Source organism: Lipophrys pholis, assembly GCF_963383615.2.
Source record: "Lipophrys pholis genome assembly, chromosome: 7".
In the NCBI taxonomy this organism is placed as follows: Eukaryota; Metazoa; Chordata; class Actinopteri; order Blenniiformes; family Blenniidae; genus Lipophrys; species Lipophrys pholis.
This window is the reverse complement of record NC_137638.1, coordinates 6,863,784-6,885,862: the sequence shown is the minus strand read 5'-3', so window position 1 is coordinate 6,885,862 and position 22,079 is coordinate 6,863,784. Positions and strand designations below refer to the sequence as shown.

The 22,079-nt window shown below is 40.6% G+C and overlaps 1 protein-coding gene across 1 annotated transcript in view; it reads right to left on the bottom strand.

The window, feature by feature from the left end:
- Nucleotides 1-14,695: 14,695 nt before the first annotated feature.
- The window catches only part of aacs (acetoacetyl-CoA synthetase), a 42,139-nt gene continuing 34,755 nt past the window's right edge, over nucleotides 14,696-22,079 (bottom strand). Inside the window, exons 13-18 of the mRNA XM_080466619.1 lie at nucleotides 19,942-20,055; nucleotides 18,766-18,891; nucleotides 17,796-17,865; nucleotides 16,826-16,884; nucleotides 15,190-15,392; nucleotides 14,696-15,112 (exon numbers count right to left, since the gene is read on the bottom strand). Coding sequence (XP_080322745.1) covers nucleotides 14,975-15,112; nucleotides 15,190-15,392; nucleotides 16,826-16,884; nucleotides 17,796-17,865; nucleotides 18,766-18,891; nucleotides 19,942-20,055 — 710 coding nt within the window. The 3' untranslated portion in view covers nucleotides 14,696-14,974. The remainder of the gene's footprint in view (nucleotides 15,113-15,189; nucleotides 15,393-16,825; nucleotides 16,885-17,795; nucleotides 17,866-18,765; nucleotides 18,892-19,941; nucleotides 20,056-22,079) is intronic.

Genomic DNA, 22,079 nt, shown 5'->3' with positions numbered 1-22,079 from the left:
CCTTCCCTTTACCTTCCTCCCCAGTTTGCTCTGCCTCTTTGTTTCTCCGTCGCGCCATCTTGCTTCGCCTGATTATCAAGCTCGCTTTCTTTCCCTCTCCCGCTGCTCTTCTCCCCTTTTCTCCCAATTTTCTCCCTTTTCCCTCCATGTCTCTCGCTCCCATCCCGTTCCTCTCCGCCGCAGTTTGATGAAAGTCGTCGGAGACGGGGAGAAGGAGGGTTTAGGTACATCAGATGGCGCCGTTTGCGTGCGCTTGTTTGTTTTCCGGCGACAAAGGGGCACTTCATCTGTTTAAAAGTGTAGAGTTGTGACAGCCAGCCGCTGCCAAAATATTCCTTCAGCAAACAAAAGGAACTCGATTCACAGCCGATCATTTGGGATTTATTTGACACTGAATTTTACATGACATCTAAAATCGGAAACAAGACCTTCATGAAGACACGAGCTGATGGGGCACTGACGCTTTATTTTGCATGGTTTAGTTTGAGCACTGCAACGGAAATCAACTCTAAATGTACAGAAAATCAAGCGGACAATTTGGTCAAATTAGCTGTCATTTGTTGCATTACCAGTGTAGGGAAAGTGTAGTTTGGGTTAAAGTAGATGTATTTTTTTGGGCTCCGAAGTTTGTTTTCACTTGAAAATGTCATGTAAATGAGGCCTTAATCTGTTTTCTCTTCTACTCCGTCATAATGTACAGATGAAGCGAGCACATTTCCTAACTGTGCATTCTTCCAACTGGGAAGTCAGATCTTTTCCCTCCTCCCAGTTACTTATGAGTGCACCAACTGTACCTGACGGAGGAGCTAGGGGTGAAGTAAAAAAGACCAACTTGGTTGTTTTACAGGGTGAATGGTCTGGCTATGTGCTACAGGGTGGGGAAGCCAAATGGGGTCCTTTGATCGTCTCTGAGCAACCCGAGTGAGGTCAATAAGTAGAAAGAAATCCAACAGAAATTGGTTTAAATGTTGAATGCAACACAGCTGCCCTGCTTTAATGATAAAGGTAGCTCACTTCCTGTCACTGTGCAGAAATCATGCTTGTAGTTTTAGCTTCACCGTGTTAACTAACATTTATCACCTGGATAAAATGGACAAAAGAGAGAAAAGACTGATGCAAAATCTGAAGGGGATTTATTTTTATTTTTTTTCGAAGATGGAGACATTAAACTATTTGTTTACTAAATTCAAAGGCTTAGTTTTTGGAATAAAGACTGCTATGTTAGAGGATTAGTTTTTACTTTGCAGAGCAGGAATAATCGCTCATCTGAATCATGCAGCAAACAGCTTGTTCTTCAGAAATATAGGAGCTGTGAGCAGAAATGTGTTCAATTTAAAGGCTCTGCATAATAGAGTACAGCCACCTTTCATCCACATTGAGAGGAACCAGTAGGGATAATGCAGACCCCTGACTCTGACCCCCTTGGACAAGTTAGTCCAGATATAGGTGCTTCTGCCTGGATTAAGGCCCCGTTTACACAACATCTTTCAAGTGAAATGGGACCATTTTCATTTTAAGCTTCGACACAACTGAGACAGAAACCTAAAGGAGTTCGGACTCACAGCTCGCGTCTTCTTTGGAAAGCAAAAAAAAAAAAAAAAACTTACCTTAAAGAGAGAGTATGGTGAGAACAAGTTTCAGGAGATTACATTTATAGAACAAGGACACTCACTTCTTTCCTGATTCACCGTCCAAACGAGGGTTAGGCGAGACTTTGTCTTCTTTGCTTGGACATGAAGCGAAATCTAGTTTGTTAGAACTGAACTTTTGTAACTAGGAAGTACTGCCCCATTCACCGTGGGGTTTTCAGGTGAAAAGGCAAAAAATTCTACTTTTTGAAAATGCTGCAACTCTGTCTCTACAGAAGTGGGAGCAAACACAATTTGTTTCAAATCTGTCAATTCTGTTAACAGAGAAAAATGCAACGTTTCTGAAACACTGAGCATGCGCACCACGGCCGTAGTAAGCAGTTCTTCTGCAGACGAGTTCCGTGTAGTTAAAAAAGAACAACAATGTTTGCCTCCACAGTGTCATGACTGACGGTCCATATTCTCCGAGGACTTGGTAGTTTCATAGCTGTAGAGTATTGTTCTCTGTGTGCATGCGTGTGTGGTTTCGTCACAAAAAAGCAAACAACAGTGCCAACTCATAGCCTGCCATGCGAGCGACACCCTTTTTCAGCTATTGTCTTGTACAAGGACATTTTCACCAGTTGCCTTGTCATTGCAAAAACTTTCTGAAACAAAAACACAAAAACTAAGCATTTTCACGAAAAAAACAAGTCCTACGGGATGACCTGGAGAATATGATGTCTGGACTTCTTTTTTTTTTTTTTTTTTTTTTTTTGGATTTTTCTTTATCTGTGTGTGGATTAAAAAATACTATCGACTATATAAGAAAGGAAGTCTTAATGAAAACTCGTGGACTTGCACTTTTCTCATTTGGTCTTTGATTTTAGGGGACAGCCCCAGTTATTTCCCCTGAACACATCACCGGGAGTGTATGTGGGTGGTACTGAGAGTGACAGAAGACGACTGCAAAGACCCACCGAGCCGCACCCCGGCTCCACACGCAGCTCAAATAACTGAAAGTGAGGCAGTTTTTCCTCCACTCATCGCATCTTAAGAGAGCTGAAGAGAAAACTCTTCAAAAGTGGAGTGAAACATCAGGAAGTCTGATTCCTCAGACGGTGTTCGCTTGAGAGCCCTTATGGGACCGCCTTGATGTTTTCCACTTGAATCGAATATTTTCCTCCGTCAGGCACTTGTCAGGTGACAGAGAGAAAAAGTTAGTTCTCAGGCAAGCTGAAGTAGACGCTGCACTGCATACGTAGCAGTGAAGACGGAGAGTGATCCATTCTCATTAGCATGCCTTTTCTCAGTTTTCCACTCAGTAATTTTGCAGAATGATCTTAATCACAAAAACAGCGCAGGTCTGGAAAACATCTTACTTTTTAAGCAGTGCAGGCTGCAGATAGTGCTGATGCATCTTAGCATAGCAGGGTTGGAGTTAATTGTCGTGACAACACTCCCCTTAAAGTCAAAAAGCTGATGAAAACCAGACATTTTATCATCTCCAGGACCTCACAGTTGCTGCCGATTTGTCGGCTGCACATCCAGGATATGAATCTCTGGTTTCACCACATCCAAGAGCTGCTCCACTGGACTGAGATCTGGTGACCTCGGAGGCGGTTTGAATCCTGTGAAGTCGTGTTCAATCAAAACAGTTTGAGATTGTTGGAGCTTTGTGACATGGTACGTGCTGGTACATCTAGCTGAAGGAAGCCAGCAGGAGACGGTACATGGAGCCCATTAAGGGTTATAAACAGTCAGCAGTGAGAGTCCTTTATGTTGGGGAGTATAAACCAAAAGACAAAATCTTCCCTACACCTTCTCAGCTGCATGAATTGTGCTGCCAATTCTGAGCTGTTAATCTGATTAGGACCGCAGATTTTCCATTTCTGAAGAAACCCTTAAATGGTAGGTTAATTTTCTTCTTATTAGTCCATCTCATTCAGAGCTCAGTCTGTTTCACGATACAGTTTCTGTTGATAATTTGAGTTGAATCCAATCCAATGTTTCTCTGACAAAAGTGAGACCAGATAGTAGCTATCATCTCTATTTACGACGGATTGGGTTGAAGCGTATGCCGTCTACCTCTCTACCTTCCTGCAGGATCTCAGACAGTGGAAGTGCAGGTTCGTGGTGTGAGTCTTCTGCCCCATCACATCTGCAGCAAGTAGGATCAGGGTTTGAATCCCTCTCTGTCAGTCTGTGCTATCCTCATCTTTCTTTTTATTCATTAACCCCCACCGGAACAGCAAAGTCTCCACCTTTGAGTCGGAGTCTACAGGTTTCTTCCTATTGAAAAGGATTGTTTCCTTTCCTTTATGCTTGCTCATGTGAAGTTCATGGGGTTTTCTCTGTGAAAGAGCCTTAAAATGATTATGTTGTATTTTACGCTGTGGGAATAAAATTGAATTAAATCGCATTGGCTGATCAGATAATAATGTAAACAAGCAGTTGAACTTCCCTGTTTATATGTAACAACATTTTTAGAACAAATTATTTTTTTGCTTTAAGCTGTTATCTTCAATCTGATCACATTCAGAGATCAGTATTCCGTCTCTGGTGTTGTAACTTTAACCTGGAATTTTCTGCATCAAAGGAAAAACTCGATTCCCCTCCAGGTGATCGCTGCATGCTATTGTGTGTTTAACAGGAGCAAAAACAAATTTGCTTCCGAGCATACAAAGTCACAAAAACCATGTGAATGGTGTCCTGCTGGTGCTGATCTGATCTCCAAAGTCGATGCAAATTTCGTGCATATTTGTGAGAGAGAAAAAAATAAAGTTTTTGTATTATATATTGAAAAATGCAGAGGCCACAGCGTTGTTGTGTACATTACAACAGGTGTCTTCCATTCCCCTCTGTTGCCATGTACTGAGGTCAAAGTTATTGATCCATCACATGTCTCATGAATGATCCATACCGCTCTCTGATCCATCACGGTGGCCAAACACTGCGACCATCATTCCATCAATATTTGGCATTTTCTGTCTGCACCGCCCCCCGACCCTGTTGATTTCACCACATTGACATTCTGAACCAATGGCCGCCGAGGGGATAACGGCGACATGCAAAGAGGGCTAAACTGCCGGCTCCGTGTGGAATCCGCCCCCCTTCAGTGCCGTTTGATGAAGGACTCTCTTTCAACCACTTTCCACCTCAGGCTCTGCTGAAAACACTCATGTCTGGGAGCTCTCCGGGGGGAAATAAAACCAGTTCGCTTTCAAACGGTTTGAAGGCGACAAACCTCATCGGGGCCGCGGCTGGAGTGACCCAAGTAACAAAGAAACGTCCACTGAGCAGGGTGGGAACGTGCGGTTGATGAACTCCCAACATCTATTAAGTATAAAATGGTAAAAAAGTTTAATAAAAATCAAAGAACACACAGTCACAAGTCAAAACTAAAATAAAGTTCATTAGTTGAATTAGTTTGAGGAAACAGTTCAGTAAAATTAAAATGAGCAATATTTAGAGTGCCAAGAGGCAAAAAGAAGCACAAACTTCGACGTACAAATCCTACAGATAACACGAGAGGAAAAGGGTGCGTAACAATGAATGACATAATTGTGGCCATTCTGAATAAAATGGTAAAACCACATTTGAGTATGTTTCGTAAATGACTGAATATGATTACTATCCCATCCACTGATTTTTACTCACCAAACTGCATAAAATCTGCAAGACCGTCTTTATTTCCAAGAAATGCAGCCATATTTATGAATTATTAGACTTTTGGCTGCAGTTATTGAATTATGAATGGATTCAATCATGTAATAACATTTTGCCAATAATGCAATAAGTTATTCCAGTGATGGATTTAATATCTTAGTACACAACTGTTGAGTAATTACATTGTTGGCTTTATCAAACTAAAAAGATGGCCAAAACATAATTGATTATATAAGCCATATTACATTATTGATTGTTACACAATGGCATTCATTATGGAGGATATATTTGTTTTGTGGCACCAGTAATTATTTTTTGCTTCCTCAAACTGTCCATTTCAACCCAGAGACAAGGTGAAAATGGGGACTGACCCACCAACTATGGGAATGGTAGATGACTCACTCTACCAGCTGGGCCAAAGCAAAAATCATAGCGTTAATAATTGTGTTGGGATTTATTTTGTTAAAATTCTGTTCTATCGATTCATTTCAACCTCTGCCCTATACGGACTTTCTACAACTTTATGACTTCTCTTCCACCTTTGCTTCTGTCATAATTAAGAGATCCATGAGTAGCCACTGTCACATTAAAATCTCTCTCCGGGTCACACTAAACTGCTTGAACAAGCAGCATGGGTGGTGCGTTTTGATACCAGTCCATTAGGAAAAACTCCTTTTCATTAAAATCGCAAAACTGCTGCTGTATGGATAATAGCTGAAGCTTTTAGAAGCACTATGAATGGAAATTCTCTTTTCTCCAAAGCTCCCTGTGGTAATCCCATTTTCCTTTGACCAGACTGAAACTACTGTTCCTTTTGATTCCCCATATTTAAATATGAGAAACTGGTTAACTTGCTCCCTTTGTATTTCAAGATAAAACAGGTCTCTGCCACATCCCTGACAGCGGGACGCGTGCATGTCAGAGCATGGGGGATCGCCACTGATGTTGTGATCGGATTTTCAAGAGAACGCTCCTGTGGGAACCAGTTTGGGTTTTAATAATAGGGGGAAGATGGAAGTGGTGGGCTTCATGTGAACACACTGTCACCTAAGAATAATGGGGGACATGGAAGATAAGGTACTGTAAAATCCAAAGGTAAAGTCAGGGTGGAAGAAAATGTAGATAAATAAATGTAGATAGCAGGGGAGGTCACGTGGAATTTCCTCAGACAATCATGGTCATTTAATTGATGCTTCTGTTCGTGAACTGTCAATATGTAGGGCTGTTCTACTGATACTTCACTAAAAGTGATTGTGAAAAAGAAGATCAGGAACAAGGTGTTTATTTGCATAGTTTTATGTGTTAATGTTTATAGTGTATTGTTCTCTGAGCGCATGGGTTTGTGGTTTCATCACAATAATAACCAACAGCATCCACTAGCGGCCCTACATTAAAACTACATTGTTTTCAGCATTTGCACCACGTCTGTGTAAGGTGACGTAATTTTTTAAATGTTGCCGTGTAAAAGCAAAACTTTTCTGAGATGAAAATGCCAAAACCATGGCTTTCACTTGAAGCGTTGCCATGTGAACACAGTCTTAGACAAGAAATGTAACGCCATACTAAAAATCTTTAACCTTTCTTAATTATAGGCATGACCAACCAAACAACTGAACAAACTGTGAAGAGTGGCAGAAACCGAAAATATGATACTCTGGAAAATGCAGCCAAACGTTGTCTCAACAGTCGGTACAGTCATATTTAGTATTAACAATAGATATCTCATATATGAATGTCCTATGTCCTTGAGCCTTCCATAGTATCGTTATTCCATTCAGGGTCATATTTGAACAACAATATGGGATAGTTTTCTATGTCAAATTGGACATAGAAGGTTCTGCAATCCTGAAATCAAGTTGGGGATATTCTCACTGTGAAATACCAGCATTTACAAGAACAACACTGTGCAATTCTCTCTAGTCTTTGTGATTCCATTGACCAGAACCGTATTAAGTGATCACTGCATCCAGAAATGATCAGGTCTATCTTCTTGGGCAAGACACTGAACCCCAAACTGCTCCCAACGGATCTCACATGGCGGCCCCCACCACTGGCGTGTGAATGATTTCAGATGGATCTGAAAATGCAGTATACTATTGAAAAAGAAGTTCCAAGCCCTTAGCTTCCCATCTTTTCATTAAATCATCATTTTGAGCAAAGTTAAATAAGAAGACCGACCAGCAGCTCCATGGCTCAAACAATGATCGTGTGATTATCTCTTCAATCCACATCTTAAATTCACTATTTGGCATTTTATGTTTTAGAAAGTAAGATAAGTGATTTACCATGAGTTAAATAACTCTGAGAAAAACATCATCACAGGAATACAGTTCGGTAAAAGGTACACATGTGAAATTTCAGTTTGATGTAAAACAATATATCAAACTGAACAATGAGGTCGATTAAACAAAACTGTCTTGATTTGATCGCAAAGATCATTTTGTGACATGTTGCTGTATAACAAATATCCATCTTGACGCGGACTGTTTAGTCCTGCAATACGGGTTTGCACCACAAGATGGGGTATTGAGTTACTGAAAGAGGTCGCGCAAAGAAAAATTCTGACCAACTGAAGACATCTGCTACTACACAGCATATCTTAGTCAATGTTATAGGTCCACAAACCACTGGGCTACAGAGGAGGACCAGGCCATGGATCATTTCCTCTTGGGCAGGAATAAAGAATACATGGCATTTTGTTAAAAAAAAAAAGAAAGAAAAATTGCCACTTCCACCGATTTCTTGCTCTTGCCCTTGACTCTGAAAACACAATACTATTGGATGTTTGAGGGAGACTTGTCATTTGGATCGCATGAAAATATATATGCCTACTGACGGCAGAATTTTCTGCACCGCTACATACCGTAAGCTTCTTGATTTATCTGGTGATGTGCCTATCCCCACTATAAGCACACATTAGACATTTTAACTGTGATGTGATATAGGGATTCCTTTACTCAAATTGCATAGTGAATGAGATACTGGTCGAGAATGGCTTTTCTGTAGAGTTGACTGAAGCGTCTACACCAGGGGTGTGAAATATATGGGTCAAAGGCAAAAACAGGCCGGGCCGGAGCATCTAATCCAGCCCTCAGGATGACATTAAAGAAAGAAACAGAGAGGAGACACTGAGTGGAACTAACTGGAATGGTTTCTAATTTACTTACTGGAGAATGCAGTGAAGCAGGAATAACCCGACACTAAGGCCTCAGCCAATGGACCAGTGATGCAGAAGAGAAAGCTACTTACTTTATTGATGAAGTAGAATGAACATAAAAGGGGGATGAGGATGAATTTGTAACAAGTTGAATGGTAAAAATAATTCAGCAAATGGAGACTATTTGAACATATTTCACACCAGGCGGCATCGCTAAAAATGGCAGAATGTTGAAAGTGGTTGATAACTAAAACAAAGGGGACGAGAATGAGTTGTCCAGAAAAGTGTAATGAGGATTATTGAGCCGCTGGTCCGGCACAATCAAAGTCAGATTGGATTGGATGTGACTAACAAGCAGCTTGGACATCCAAAGGTTTTTCTCCCGGTTTCCAAACTGAAGCGTCCGGAGTTACGATCAAGAGTTTCTTGAGGCCCCATTTACACAGAAACACTTCAAGTGAAAACGCATCTTATTGGCATTTCCGTCGTGTAGTTTGCATGCCAGGCCGCAAGTTGGCGCCGTTTTTGTAATGAAATCATACATACATGCTCACAGAGAACAATAGGCTATCAACATTACCAATGGAGAGTACACAGACATATGTATCAACAGACGACAATGTTGGATTATTAATACGTGACTGTCAACTATAAAACTACCAAGTCCCAGGAGAATATCGACATGCTGCTCTGGAGGCCGCCATCCTCGTTATTGTCCGTCTACTCGCACATGTAGAGAAGAATTATTGACTGTAGCTGGGGTGCAAGCGTGCAGTAGCAGCATTTCCGCCCTCGACGTAGAGATGGAGTCGGAGCGTTTTAAAAAAAAAAATGCATTTTCAGTGGTTCCGAGCGCCGTCGTCGCGTAAACGTGGCCTAAATCTGCTTTCTGAAACATCAATTACAGACGGAGCGTTGACTCCGACCTGTGAGGCGGACGGGTTTTCCTGACATGAAGCAGTCGACACACGGTCCGCAGCCTCACAGGTCAGAGTCAACGCTCCGTCTGTAATTGATGTAGTTTCAGCCTTTAAGTGATTTCCTCTCCAGTGAATTAACCGTCAACCTCTGCCGAGTACAAAGTGTACCATCAAGCTGTTAACGGTCATTTTCTGCTTTGTGATGTGCGCTGGTTACGAGCCCACGGGGATGAGTCACACGGCAGCTTCTCCAGAGGACTACGCAGCACTTATCGCCGATGTTCATCAGATGGTTATCGTTTGTGAATTTGCGAAACACTTCAGCTTTTGCATTTGTCACCGACATCGCGTTCAACCCGCACTGCCTTTTTCTGCAGCTTCCCACCTTGCCACAAACTGACAAGAAACCATACAACACCCCAATGAGTTTGAAAGACCAGAAGGCAGCAACGCATGAAACACAACAATGCTGAATCAGTTTGTTTGGGGTTTTTTTTTTTTACACCGAGCAACTGGACTCCAACCAAGTCTCACTTATTCTATTTTCATATTTTTCTCTCCGGTTTGTTTGGAAGTTTGTCTGAGTGGCATGTCTGAGCGTTCACGCTTTATAAAGGTTACAGGGAGCTTTAAAACTGCCAAGTTTATTTTCTAAAGGAGCCGTCCATCAAAGTGACTGGCTCCGACACATATGCAGGGAGACAATTACTCACTGATGCACGCACGCTCACAAGTACTTTTCCCCCGGTGTTTCGACAGCCTGTCGGTTCTTTATTCCTCACCCTAAAGCAGGGGTTCATGTGCTGCGGTGGTCATCACATCCTGCAAGCTGGAGCTCTCGTCCTGTTTCTAGAAAACAGCATGCCGCGTGCAGATGGTGACGACGCCACAGACGGGGAGGAAACTGTTGGATTTCTGGGGAACTTTTTTTTTTTTTTCAAACTGCACGTTGGTAGCTGAAACTCCTGTGTGGCATTCACATATGCATCGTGTCCTTCAATGTGCCTCGTCATAAAAGTTACCCAGCACAATAAATGGATAACTTTTGGATGTATGCACACTGTAAAAATATAACAAACAAACAAAAAAAAGAAGAAGAAAAAGAGAAGTCAAAGCAACTAATTGCACAGGACTCCTGAGTTTTAAATCTCAACTGTTACAGTTAAGAATACAGATAAAAAATAGTTGTGCCAATTCATTATCTTTAGTTGTGATAACATCAATTTATTAGTTGGAAACACTAACAATTTTAAAGATGTCCTATTATACAGCTTTTGAACACTTTAACAAGGGTCTTGTTGGTCCAGAAACGTCGTGTTGAAAGTTTGAAAATTGAAACAAGCCAGGGAGAGAGGGATGACTGACTTTCTTCACTTCCAGGTATGGGTATTACTGTTGGAAAACCATGAGAAAGTGAATTTTGCTTATTATGACCCCTTTAAGCAATGTTGTGTCAACTTGTTAGTTATTTTGTTTGGATAACCTCATAAAGAGGTTAAAGTCTTTATCGGCTGGCTTCATGACACAGAACCCGTTCACACATCTCAGTAACATGCGTCTCAGGTGCCAAGCCTTGACGCAGATTGTTTACACTTTCCAGCGGTACTCGGAGCCACTGCAACTTTTTTGTATCGGCGACATACCGGTGACTGTGCCGTAGGGCTGCAACAAATGATTACTATGATAATCGGTCAATTATTTTTTAGATTACCGTAATTTCCAGGATATAAGCCGCTACTTTTTGACACGCTTTGAAACCTGCAACAACAATGACATGTCTAATTTATGGATTTTTACGGGTAAACGAGCTTCATGCCGCTCATACATGGGTGAGGCGTTCAGGTGCATCACGTAACTCTGGCCTTTCTTTTTGAATTTGGTAGGTGCAGCTTATATTCAGGTGCACCCAATAATTCAGAAATCACGGTAATTGATGAATCAATTATTTTTTTTTTTAAACACATTTTTAATTTACGCATGTTTATTCAGAAATAGAAGATTTGGACCGACAGAGCAAATTAGTGCACAAACAACAGGTTGCTGCTTGAATATTCAGTTAAAATAATATTAAATAATAAAAATAAATCTAAATGTTTGTTAAATAGCTTCAGTAAAACAATAAATGCACACAAAAATGCATGCAGATGTATGTGATACACCTGCAAAATATCTGGGCTGCTTTTTTTTTTTATAAAGTGCAAATGAAGAAGCAATTTTTTGTGCAACTCAACAAATTGAAAATGAAATTCACTGCCAACACTTTCAATAATCAATTTTTATCGATTATAGTATATAATATAGTATAATAGTTCTTCTGCGGCCTCTGGAGTGGCATTAGTCCCAGTCTGTAGTTTTATAGTTGATATTCCCCAATAGCATTCAATTTATTATCTGGCCGTACGAATGTTGGGTACTCTCGATTGTGTTAATGTATATATTGTATTGCTCTCTGCACACATGCATGCGTGGCACATTTGAACCCAAATAAAGTATTTTTTAAAGTACGCCTTATTTAAGTGTAAAATAGTTCTCCATGCTAAATATGCATTCAGCAGCACATTGCTAATCTAGAGTGTAAATAGACCAGCTCTCTTCTTCACAATGAGGAAATTCCGACCCCATTTTGCGGCATTTACTATCAATAAGATTTTTACTCTTTTTTTTTTTTTTTAAACCAACTGTCTCTTTAAAATCCTGAGCTTTGGAAACCCAAACAGTTTGTTTGCACTGAGACTGGCCTGACTTTAATGGAGCGGCTCACAGCTGTCAACTTGAAATACACCCATGCTTGCAGCAAACTCTCTTATGGTAGTCAGCTTGAAATTGGTTTTATATGCAAATGTTCATTTGAAAGATGAGAAGATGAGAAGAGTTCACCCCCCCCCCCTAAAAAAAGAAAAAAGCCTCAGTATTAGACTACAACAATCACATTGTACAGTTCATTAAACTTTGTCGCAAAGCACACTTGCAAGTAACATTTCCAGGATGGAGAGATAGAGGAGCAACAAAGCACAAAAAGTAATCACCACCTCAATTTGAACCAGGGAGGAACATTTTGCAAAAATCAAGTATGCAGATGACAGAATGGATGAAGTGTCAGAGTGCAGTGCAAAGTAAAGATGATCAACACAGCAAGACGTTGAGGAGTTTCACCTGAAACGTCCTGTAAATGGGGCTTGGAACTCAAAATTATTCACATACATTACTCAAGTAGAAGTATAGACACTGGGTTTTAAAAATACTTTTGTTGAAGGTAAAAGTATCAACTCAAGCTTTTTACTCAAGAAGACGCATAAAAGTACTGGTTGTAAAAAGTATGAAAGTAAATTTTTAGAAAAAAATGCCAAAACCAGCTTAGGCCACACACCAGAGGGGCCTATAGTGCACAACCCCACCTTCCATCTCAACAAACATTTTAAATGCCATAATGACTATAATGTGGCATTATATTTTGAATTCCATTAAGCTTGTGGTACTTTGTTTTTTGATCCCTGTAAAATATCTCAATAATGGACGGAGTACCCATCTCCCCATTGTTGTGCAATACCAATTTAAATGTTCTCAATATGCCAAAGGCCTATCACATTACATTATTTCATGGATCAATCTCTAGCCTACATAACAACACACACTCTTATTATTAATCATCCAAAATCCAATAGTATTTGTAAAGCACTGACCAAGGAAGTTGCATTGGCTAAAAGTTGATTTATAACAAGAAGATGCAAAGTCTTGCATTACAATGCGGACATGACAATGATTGGCACCAATCCGGCACACTTACAAGAGCAATAGAGTGAATAAATGCCACGGATGGCCTACCTGCATGCAATCAGTGCACCTGCAAATGAGAGCCTCCAGTGTGACCGATCACGTGACATTATTTAACCGTCCGTCTATAGCAAGTACCATCGTACAGATACATCACTGGACACATACACAAAGCACATTCTCCTAAAATTGGAAAAAGCACCACAGCAGATGCTGTCAGACACCCTACAAGACAGACACACACACACACTCCCTCACACACACATCCGGAAAACCTAAATATGGACTTGTGCTCGCAGCAGTAGCAGCTAACGTTAGCCTTACCTGCTGCGTCTTCAGGTTGAGTCTCTGTTTCCGGTCGCGAGTCGCTCCATTGAGGTCGCTGCACCTGCATCTTCATCTCTGAGTGAAACTTTCATGGACATAAACCCAAAGTGTGCCAGAGACACTCCAGTTTAACTTTAGTTTGTTAGCCATTTTTAGTAGGAAAGTTTGGACCGCGCGTGGCAAATGTTCCTATGTGCACAGGATTGGCTGGCTCGACCATTTGTCATTCATGTTCAGGGGTGATGGATCAACCGATAGTGTTGGAATGGAATTCATCTTTATGCTTCTTTTTCAACCAGGATTAGGATAATTTTTTTTTTTTGATCGATAAAAATCTGAAAAAGCAGGCTTTAATGAAACCAGAGGAAATAGGCTATTTTAAAAAATTTAATTAGTATAAAGAACACATATTTGCATGAATAAAGAGTAGAAGTAAAAAGTTGGCTGAAAAATAATTTCTCCAGTAAAGTATAGATACCGTGAAGTTATACTTAATGAAGTATTTCTACTTCGTTACTTGACACCTCTTGCAGGACACTTTAGTCTGCACAAACGCTCTATACTTGTAGTCGCTTTATATTTAGCCAATTTCTTACTCTTTCATGCAAAATATTTAGGAAGTGCTCTCGGCACCCTTGTAACATTTTATTTTCTTCTTGTGATCAACAAAAACACACATTCCCAGTGAAAAGTCTTAGTGCAGTTTAATTCTCATCTATACATCAGACGCTTATGTAACATTCATACTCGAGATATTTGAACCTTTTACATCCTGCTCAAGTTTTCCCATTAGGGATGAAGCCACAGTGAATCGTGAGTTACTTAACAGTAACCCAAACTGCTGCGTTTCATCTTCACCAGCACTAAATTGGAAGCTGAATACGGACACTATCTTTACTTATAAAATAAACAAAATCAGGATTTTTAGACTTCTGACAAACATGGAACAAACCGTAGGTAATTCAATACATACAATGAGGTTGTACTGAACCGGATCTATACAGCGCGCTGAAATACACCCGACGTTTTCATGCCATCATCCCTGCTACATTATAAACAAACAACAACCGCAGCCGTACACAACCCTCGACCAATAATCAGTTTAATGCACAATCACCACGTTAACATAATCCCCAAAAATATATTTTCATATATATATAATTATATACATGAATAAAGCAGTACGCACCACATAACAATAAGGTGAGCCACAACTAGCTGAGATGCTAATCTGCTTGGACCCGATCAGAAGCAGCTTCAGTTTTATTCTATTTATTTATTTTGGTGTTTGGGAGTTGGGGCAGGTGACATGAAATGCCGATACGGTATCTTCACACACTGCTGGAGGCTCGTGCGTGTCATATTGGATCTGATGAAAGCCCAAACCTTAGAATCTTCTGCTCGACACTCTCAACTTACCATCATATATACATATACATATTAGCAGTATTATTCGTGTTTGATATATTTTTTTACCCTCTCCATGAACTTTTGCACGCCCTCTCACGACCATAGATCTCAATTAATTTAATTTTAAAAAACTAAGTCCCGCCCTCTCCTCTCTAATAGTTTTGCAGTTCAGGAATGTTTTTGTAGAGGTCCAGCGAGTCCGGGTTGGAGAACGCTCCTCTCTGCGCCACTTCCCGCCCGGCGATCACCTGCTTCACGGCCACCTCCACCTTCTTCCCACTGATGGTGTACTACAAAAGGACGGAAAAGGAGAGTGAGGCTTGACAGTCTGATATGTTTTTGTGAGCGCTCTCTGTTGTCATCTTACGGGAATGTCTCTGGTCTCCAGCAGCAGGGTGGGGATGTGTCGGGCGGACAGGGCCTTCCTGATGGCACCGCGGATCTTGGCCACCAGCTCCGCGCTGAAGGGTCGGCCCGGCACCATCTTCAGGAACAAGATGACCCGCTCCTCTCCATCTGCGTTGTACTGGGGAACGCACAGGCTGTCGGAAACCTCCTCGAAGGCTTCAACTGTGCAGCGCAGAGGAAACGTATGAGAGAGTGGCAATCAGTGAATCAAGCGGTATTTATACGGCACTTTGAAAAGAGTAAAATGTCTTTTAAAGAGCTTCACAAGTTAAAACTAAACCAGAGGAACTGGCCGGCCAGAGTGTCCAGTCCAGCCCAGCTGTGAGAAATTGATAGTAACTGCAATATATTTATTTGACCACCAGGGGCACACAGGGGTATAACATATCTTACTTCCACTTTAGTTCCAAAATTTTACGATTTTAAAAAGTTATTCTGATCATAATATGAACAAACCGACTATATTGTCTGAGTTGCAGCTACTTGTGGACAAATGTTTTGAAAACGTAAATATTGTGATAAAAATCAACTCGGATCTATCAGTTGTAAAGCACAGGGTAAACTAGACAGAAAACTGTTGAAATTGCATTTCTTTTATTCAATATTTCAGGTTTGTCATGCGTTGTTAAAGTATTAATACTTTGCTGGACTAAAACAAAGACAGAGCTTTTAGAGGTGTAGTTATTTAAAGATTTTAAAGCAAAAATTTTTACCGGTCCGGTCCACATGAGATCAAATTGTGCCGTTATGTGACCCTAGAAGTAAAGTGAGTTTGACACCGACACATATCTATAAATGGAGTGATTCGTGATAAAAATAGAACAAATCAAAGAAAATCGGATAAAATTAAGTTGAGGGGGATTTTTTTTTTTTCTCTCAAAACACAAGGCTTTATGTTCCAGTAAAAAGTAATAAATACCCCCCGCCCCCCGCCTCTCTCCCCCCCAATCTTCTCTCTTCTCTTTCTTTTTGAGCGTTCCCCCCCGGTGGTGTACGGCAGCCATGCCAACTTCTAATAAAGGCAGCAAAACTGTTCTGACACCGGAAGGCTCTCAATCACATTATATTGTTTGCCCAAGCTGCCGAACAGGACAAGGGAAAAGAAAAAGAAAAAGTAATAAATGCAATTGAATTAAAATGATTGCTATAGATTATACTTTCATTTCCTATGAATCAGGCAGTAAAAATGACATTTTATTGTAGAAATACAGAAAATCTGTCATTCAACCAAGTATAAATACTTATTCTGAGGAGACGTGTGTCAAGACTATGTGTGAATTTATAGTTGATAGTTAACGTGCGACAGTGACAGCACTTTACTTGATGTTTTATCCAATCTGAAGAAACTTTAATCAGAGAGGAAAGACAAATTCTACTTCAGAAAACACTTATTTGACTTTAGAGTGGATTCACCAGCATGACTTAGTGGATGGTTGTGTGTTAGATGTGATCCGTCTCGTCACAAAAAAAAAACTATTTCTCTATGTAGGAAATAACTTTCTCTGGAAAAAACAAAAAGGACTTCGACTTGTCGTGAGATCACGAAAAAGCCTTTGCCTCGGCCCCACTCCATCTGCCCCGCTCCAAACGCTCACCAATGTTGTAGATCTCAGAGCTGCCAAATCGGACTCCGTTGGGGTTGAGCGTGCCGTCGCTGCAGAGCAAACATGAAAGATTGAAAACTTCACTGTCTGTCATCCAGAAGCTGCCACACATCAAAAAAAAAAAAAAATAATTTTAAGAAGCATCGGCGTCTCTCAGCGACACCCACGGAAACTATACTTCCTGTCTGTTTATGGACCTGCATCTGTTTGGTACACTGGAGTTATTCATCTCATCTCTGGAGGATCTGAAAGCTCCTAAAACGCCTTTAGACTAAACTATTTCATGGCGCGCCACAAAGCAGCTCCGGAGTCGCTCTGGGCAGCGAAGCCCTCTGAACAATAGAAGGCTAAGCTGCCAGATTTCATGGTGAGAAAAAAAAAACAAAAAAAAAAAAAACTAACAACTTTCAAATGACTTCAAACACAAAGACATTAATATATAAATTCTATGTTAGCATCTCCTGCAAACATAAATCCAGATGGATAGAAAAGACACTGCTTTGAATCACAACATGCAACTTTTCCCCCCTCAATAAAATATGAATCAGAAATGTGAATCTTTCTGGAAATTGACTTTATTTTGACCACATTTATCTGATCTCATTGGATCATTAAAACTAGCGAGTTTTTGATATCCAGCCTTCATTCAGCATGTAAAATTATTCTTTTTTTTGTATATTTAAAACAGAAAAAAACTTTCATAACATTAGCTGTAGGTATTGGTACTGAAGTCAGAATGCTAACTCGCCACCCACAGCCTTTTCACTTTATTAATCCAGCATCTAATCTGTCGTCAATCAAACGTAACCCAACAGAGGCTGGAGCTTTTCGATCATCTTAAACTTTTCACACCGACTCACTGCTGCCACCTAATGTACAAAAGTGGAAATACTTCAATTTTAGCACCTGTGCCTTTAAGCAGCTGCATGTTGGAATTAAAACGAATTTGTTAATGTCTGACCTTCTGCCCAGCATGACGATGCCTCCTGTCTTTGGATTGATTTTACAGTAGTCGCCATGTGCCCACACGCCTAGAAGAAGGAGAAAAAGTATACATTAGAGCCAAATAATTTGCGGATTTCTGAATATTTGGACAAAATAAAGCTGAAACAACAAGAAAGGCGACAGTAGAAAAGCCAGGCTTCAATCAAGGAAGACGGTCTTTAAAAAAAAAAAAGACTAAAATAGCAAATGTCCGAACGGATGGCGATCGTAAACATGTCAACTTAATCACATGAAGCCCAACCGCCCACAAGGTAGATCTGAGGGGATGAAGTCACAAAAAAAATAAGAATAAGAATAAGAAGAATAATAGGGAAGCGTCAAAGCAGAAGACAATAATGTCATCTGCATAAATGCTTGTATTTATCATTAGTCCTATCCTTATCTTAGTGCTTATCTTTCTGATGGTAGTTTACATCCATTTCCTGTATTTCCAGACGAATAGCTGGAGCTTTTACTGTAGTTCCTATTCTGTACGTTCTTCAAACGGACTCTTGTTCTTAACGTAGTGATGGTGACTTGATGTAGGAGAAGGAAACGGTTGAGAGAAAGTTTAGAGCCTAGTTTGTTACAAAGAAGTAAACACCAGCAGCGCCATGAATAAACACCATAATAAATACTTTGATTTGAACTGAGTGTGATCATCTGGAGGTATCCAATGCAGCAATAATTTCCCTCTGGAAACAATATAATATTTATACTGTATTCTATTTATTCACAGATTTAGTCCAACTTTGACTTTTTAATCTTTCCTCCTTACAAGCAGAATAGAATATTGTTTCAGATATTGAAAAAAAAAAAAACATGAAGCATCTCTAGCTGTTATTAAAAGAAACAAACCAAAGCCCAGTTGTGAAGCAGCTTCATTGGAAACACTTCAACCCTTTCACACTGAAACAGACTCACGATGCCAATGTACCGAGTCTTACCGGGATACGTTGAGAAGTAAGCTTTGTGATATTTGCTGCCGTTCTCGTCATTCCAGAAGTGTGTTGGCTGGCAGGGGATGGGCTTCAAACACACCAGCTCCCCACTCTCCCCCCACACCGGTTTACCTGTTGAAACACACATTATCTTTATTAGCCTTATGCTGACGACACATCGACTTAGTATCACACTCAAATCTTAATCTCAATCGCCTAAAATGTTTTTTCTAATTGATTTGGCTGATGGGAATTACGGAGTTAGAGGGTTGGGGTGTAGTTTACAACAGTCTTCTACACACTTATCAACACACAGAGACACAACATGGATCTTCCTCAGAAGAAATCACCTAACGCACTTCAATGTGTGGTTTCACACAACCCCACCCTCCTCCTCTTCCTCCTCCCTAAGGAGGACGGTGTTGCATGGCTTTAAGACCGAACACTTCCAAACACTTCCCAGCACACTGCCTTTAAATTATCCCTCAATCCACACTCTTTTGAGGTGGTGGAGACATGCCAGTGCTGCCTGCAGCACGGAGCTGAGGGACCAAAATCAATGAGAAAACTTTGAAGAAAAAATAAATAAAAAGCTGGATTGGATATGAAAAAAAAAAAAAAAGATTCCCTCAAGTTTCAAACTGGATTTATTAGAAAAAAGTTCACGAATTGCTGCTGAGATTTTACAGATATTAGTTAATTCATCACGATGTGGGCGTAAAAACCTGCAGCCGGGTGCATCAGGACTGTTTTTATAGCTGTTAAACACGTCCGGGAGGTCGGAGGAGCAACTAATTACCAACGCCAATATTAGCTGTTCTTCTTTGAGATAGTAAATGGACATTTACTAAATGTAGCACATGATCAGTGGCATTAACCGTCATTCTCATACGTCACATCAGCTCTTTCACAGGACAATCTCGCTCTCCTGGAACACATGCGTCTTTTTTGGAGAATTTTTGTGAAAGTTTTTATTTCCTTTTTCCGTATCAATAAAAAAAGAATCAGTCTAATACTACATGATTATGCATCAAAAGGTTTACATGCATTTTTAGACAATAACTTTATGTACTCTAAAGGCAGAAAAAAAAATTGCATAGACCTTATTCTCTCAAACAACACAGATACTACCCATAAAAACCAAAAAGAGAACGATCATATCAACTCCAGATCCAATCTTACCATCGAGGCCCCAGGCCTCCACGGCCATGCCGAGGTTTCTGGTCTGGATCTCGCCCCGGTACACTGGAACTGTTGGGTTCTGCCCCATGAAACAGGACACAATGTCTGTCCCGCCTGGCCAGAGAAAAACAAAAAAGTTTTTGAGCAAAACATTAATTTCTGCCTCAACCTACTTCCTCCTGGTCCACTTTTGTATCTGGTTTAGGGTGTGTAGGTTTTGTTCATAAAGCGTGTCTTGTGTTCTATTCCACAGCTTTGCCCAGCTTTGTGGGGGTGGCGGGAAATAATTGAGAACCGCTGCTCTACTGGTGTGTGGGGGCAAGTCATAAATATATATATTTCTTAATTATATGTATTTTAAAGTATATAAAATCATCAAAACACCACAAAACTTGCAAATTAAAAATACAAAACATTCAATTTATATTGACAATAAGTTTATGAGCTACTGTATGATCATGGTGAAGAGCTCAATATTTTCTCTACACACACTACTACACACTCAGAGGTTTAACAACCACCCTTCTTAGTTATGACAGATTTAAATATAAAGCAGAGAAGCAAATACAGACTTCATTTTTTTGAGAAGCAAATTACATTTGAGTGATTTCTTTTATTTATTAGTAAATGGTTAATGCATTTATTGTATTTCTTGGTAAAACACTGAATTGCTTTGTGTCTCTCTTATGCACTCAAATTAAATTTGCCTTGCTTTACAAAAAACAAACAACAGCACCAACTTGTGGCCCGGCATGTCAACTACATCGTTTCAGCGTTCATCGGCGGACCGTTTTCAAAACGTCCCTGTGTGAACGTGAAACTTTCCTGAAGTGGAACTACAAATAAAAATTTTCACTGGAAACGTTGCCGTGTAACCTGCAACTGTAAAAATAACCAATTAGATGACGGGTGTATTTAGACACCGCCAGCTGGCATCGTTAGCACCTTGCTTCACCTCCACTGACCTATATAGGAGTTCCACGCCTTTGCAGCACATTTCTGATATCATCTCACACACACGTACCCACACATCTAGTTGTGCCTTTCTACCTTCCGATCATCGACTATTTCTGACACGTTCGATTCAGCTCGCTCCCCATTGTTCCTCCTCTCCGGTTCCTCCCCGTTTTGTTCCTCCATCACAGACTCCATCCATCCATCTCCTTCGCTCCCTCTCATCTCCTCCCTGCCCTTCCACCGCTCCTTCCTCCTCTCGTTCCATCCTTTCTGTTCTTTGCACTCGTTCTCCGCGTCGCTCTGTCTGCCAGGTTCTTCATTGAGCTTTAATTGGCTCCCAGGAGGAAGTGGAAACTTTGTCTTCACATTAAACACACGCACACACACACACACACACACACAACACACACACACACTTATGGTGGGAAGATACGCAATTATTTTATCATCAGGCTCACCTTAATAGGTGGGTAAACACACAGAGATGTATTTTAAGCCGAATAACACTGTGGCTTTCTCTGGATGCCTTCCATCATCTGTCTGTGTGTGTGTGTGTGTGTGTGTGTGTGTGTGTGTGTGTGTGTGTGTGTGTGTGTGTGTGTGTGTGTGTGTGTGTGTGTGGGGGTGTGTGTGTGTGTGTGTGGGGGGGGGGGGGGGGGGGGGGGGGGGCACTTGTCACGACGATGATCCTGAACATGTTTTGAACTCTATAGTGGCTTAAAGATACTTCCATCCAATTTGGGGTCAGAGTACCTTTGCAGTGACTCCCACATATAACTCTTTTCTGAAATGCACATGCACAACACGGCCGTACTAAATAGTTTTTTCTGTCCATGCTCAGTAGAAGAACAATCTTTCCTTCAGAGTGTCATGACTCTCAGTCCATATTCTCCTGGGACTTGGTGGTTTTATAGTTGATAGTCACTGTAATAACAATCCAACTTGGTCGTCTGTCCATACGAATGCCCTTGTACTCGCCATAGTTAATGTTTATAGTGTATTGTTCTATGCATGCTTGTTTGTGGGTGCGTCATCACAGTAACATTTAACAGCGCCTACTCATGGCCTGGCATGGTAACTACATATTTTTCAGTCATTTCCGTGTAAACGGGCATCTTTTTTCAAAACGTTGCCGTGTAAACATCCAACCTTTCGGAAAGGAAAACGCAAAAACGATGTCT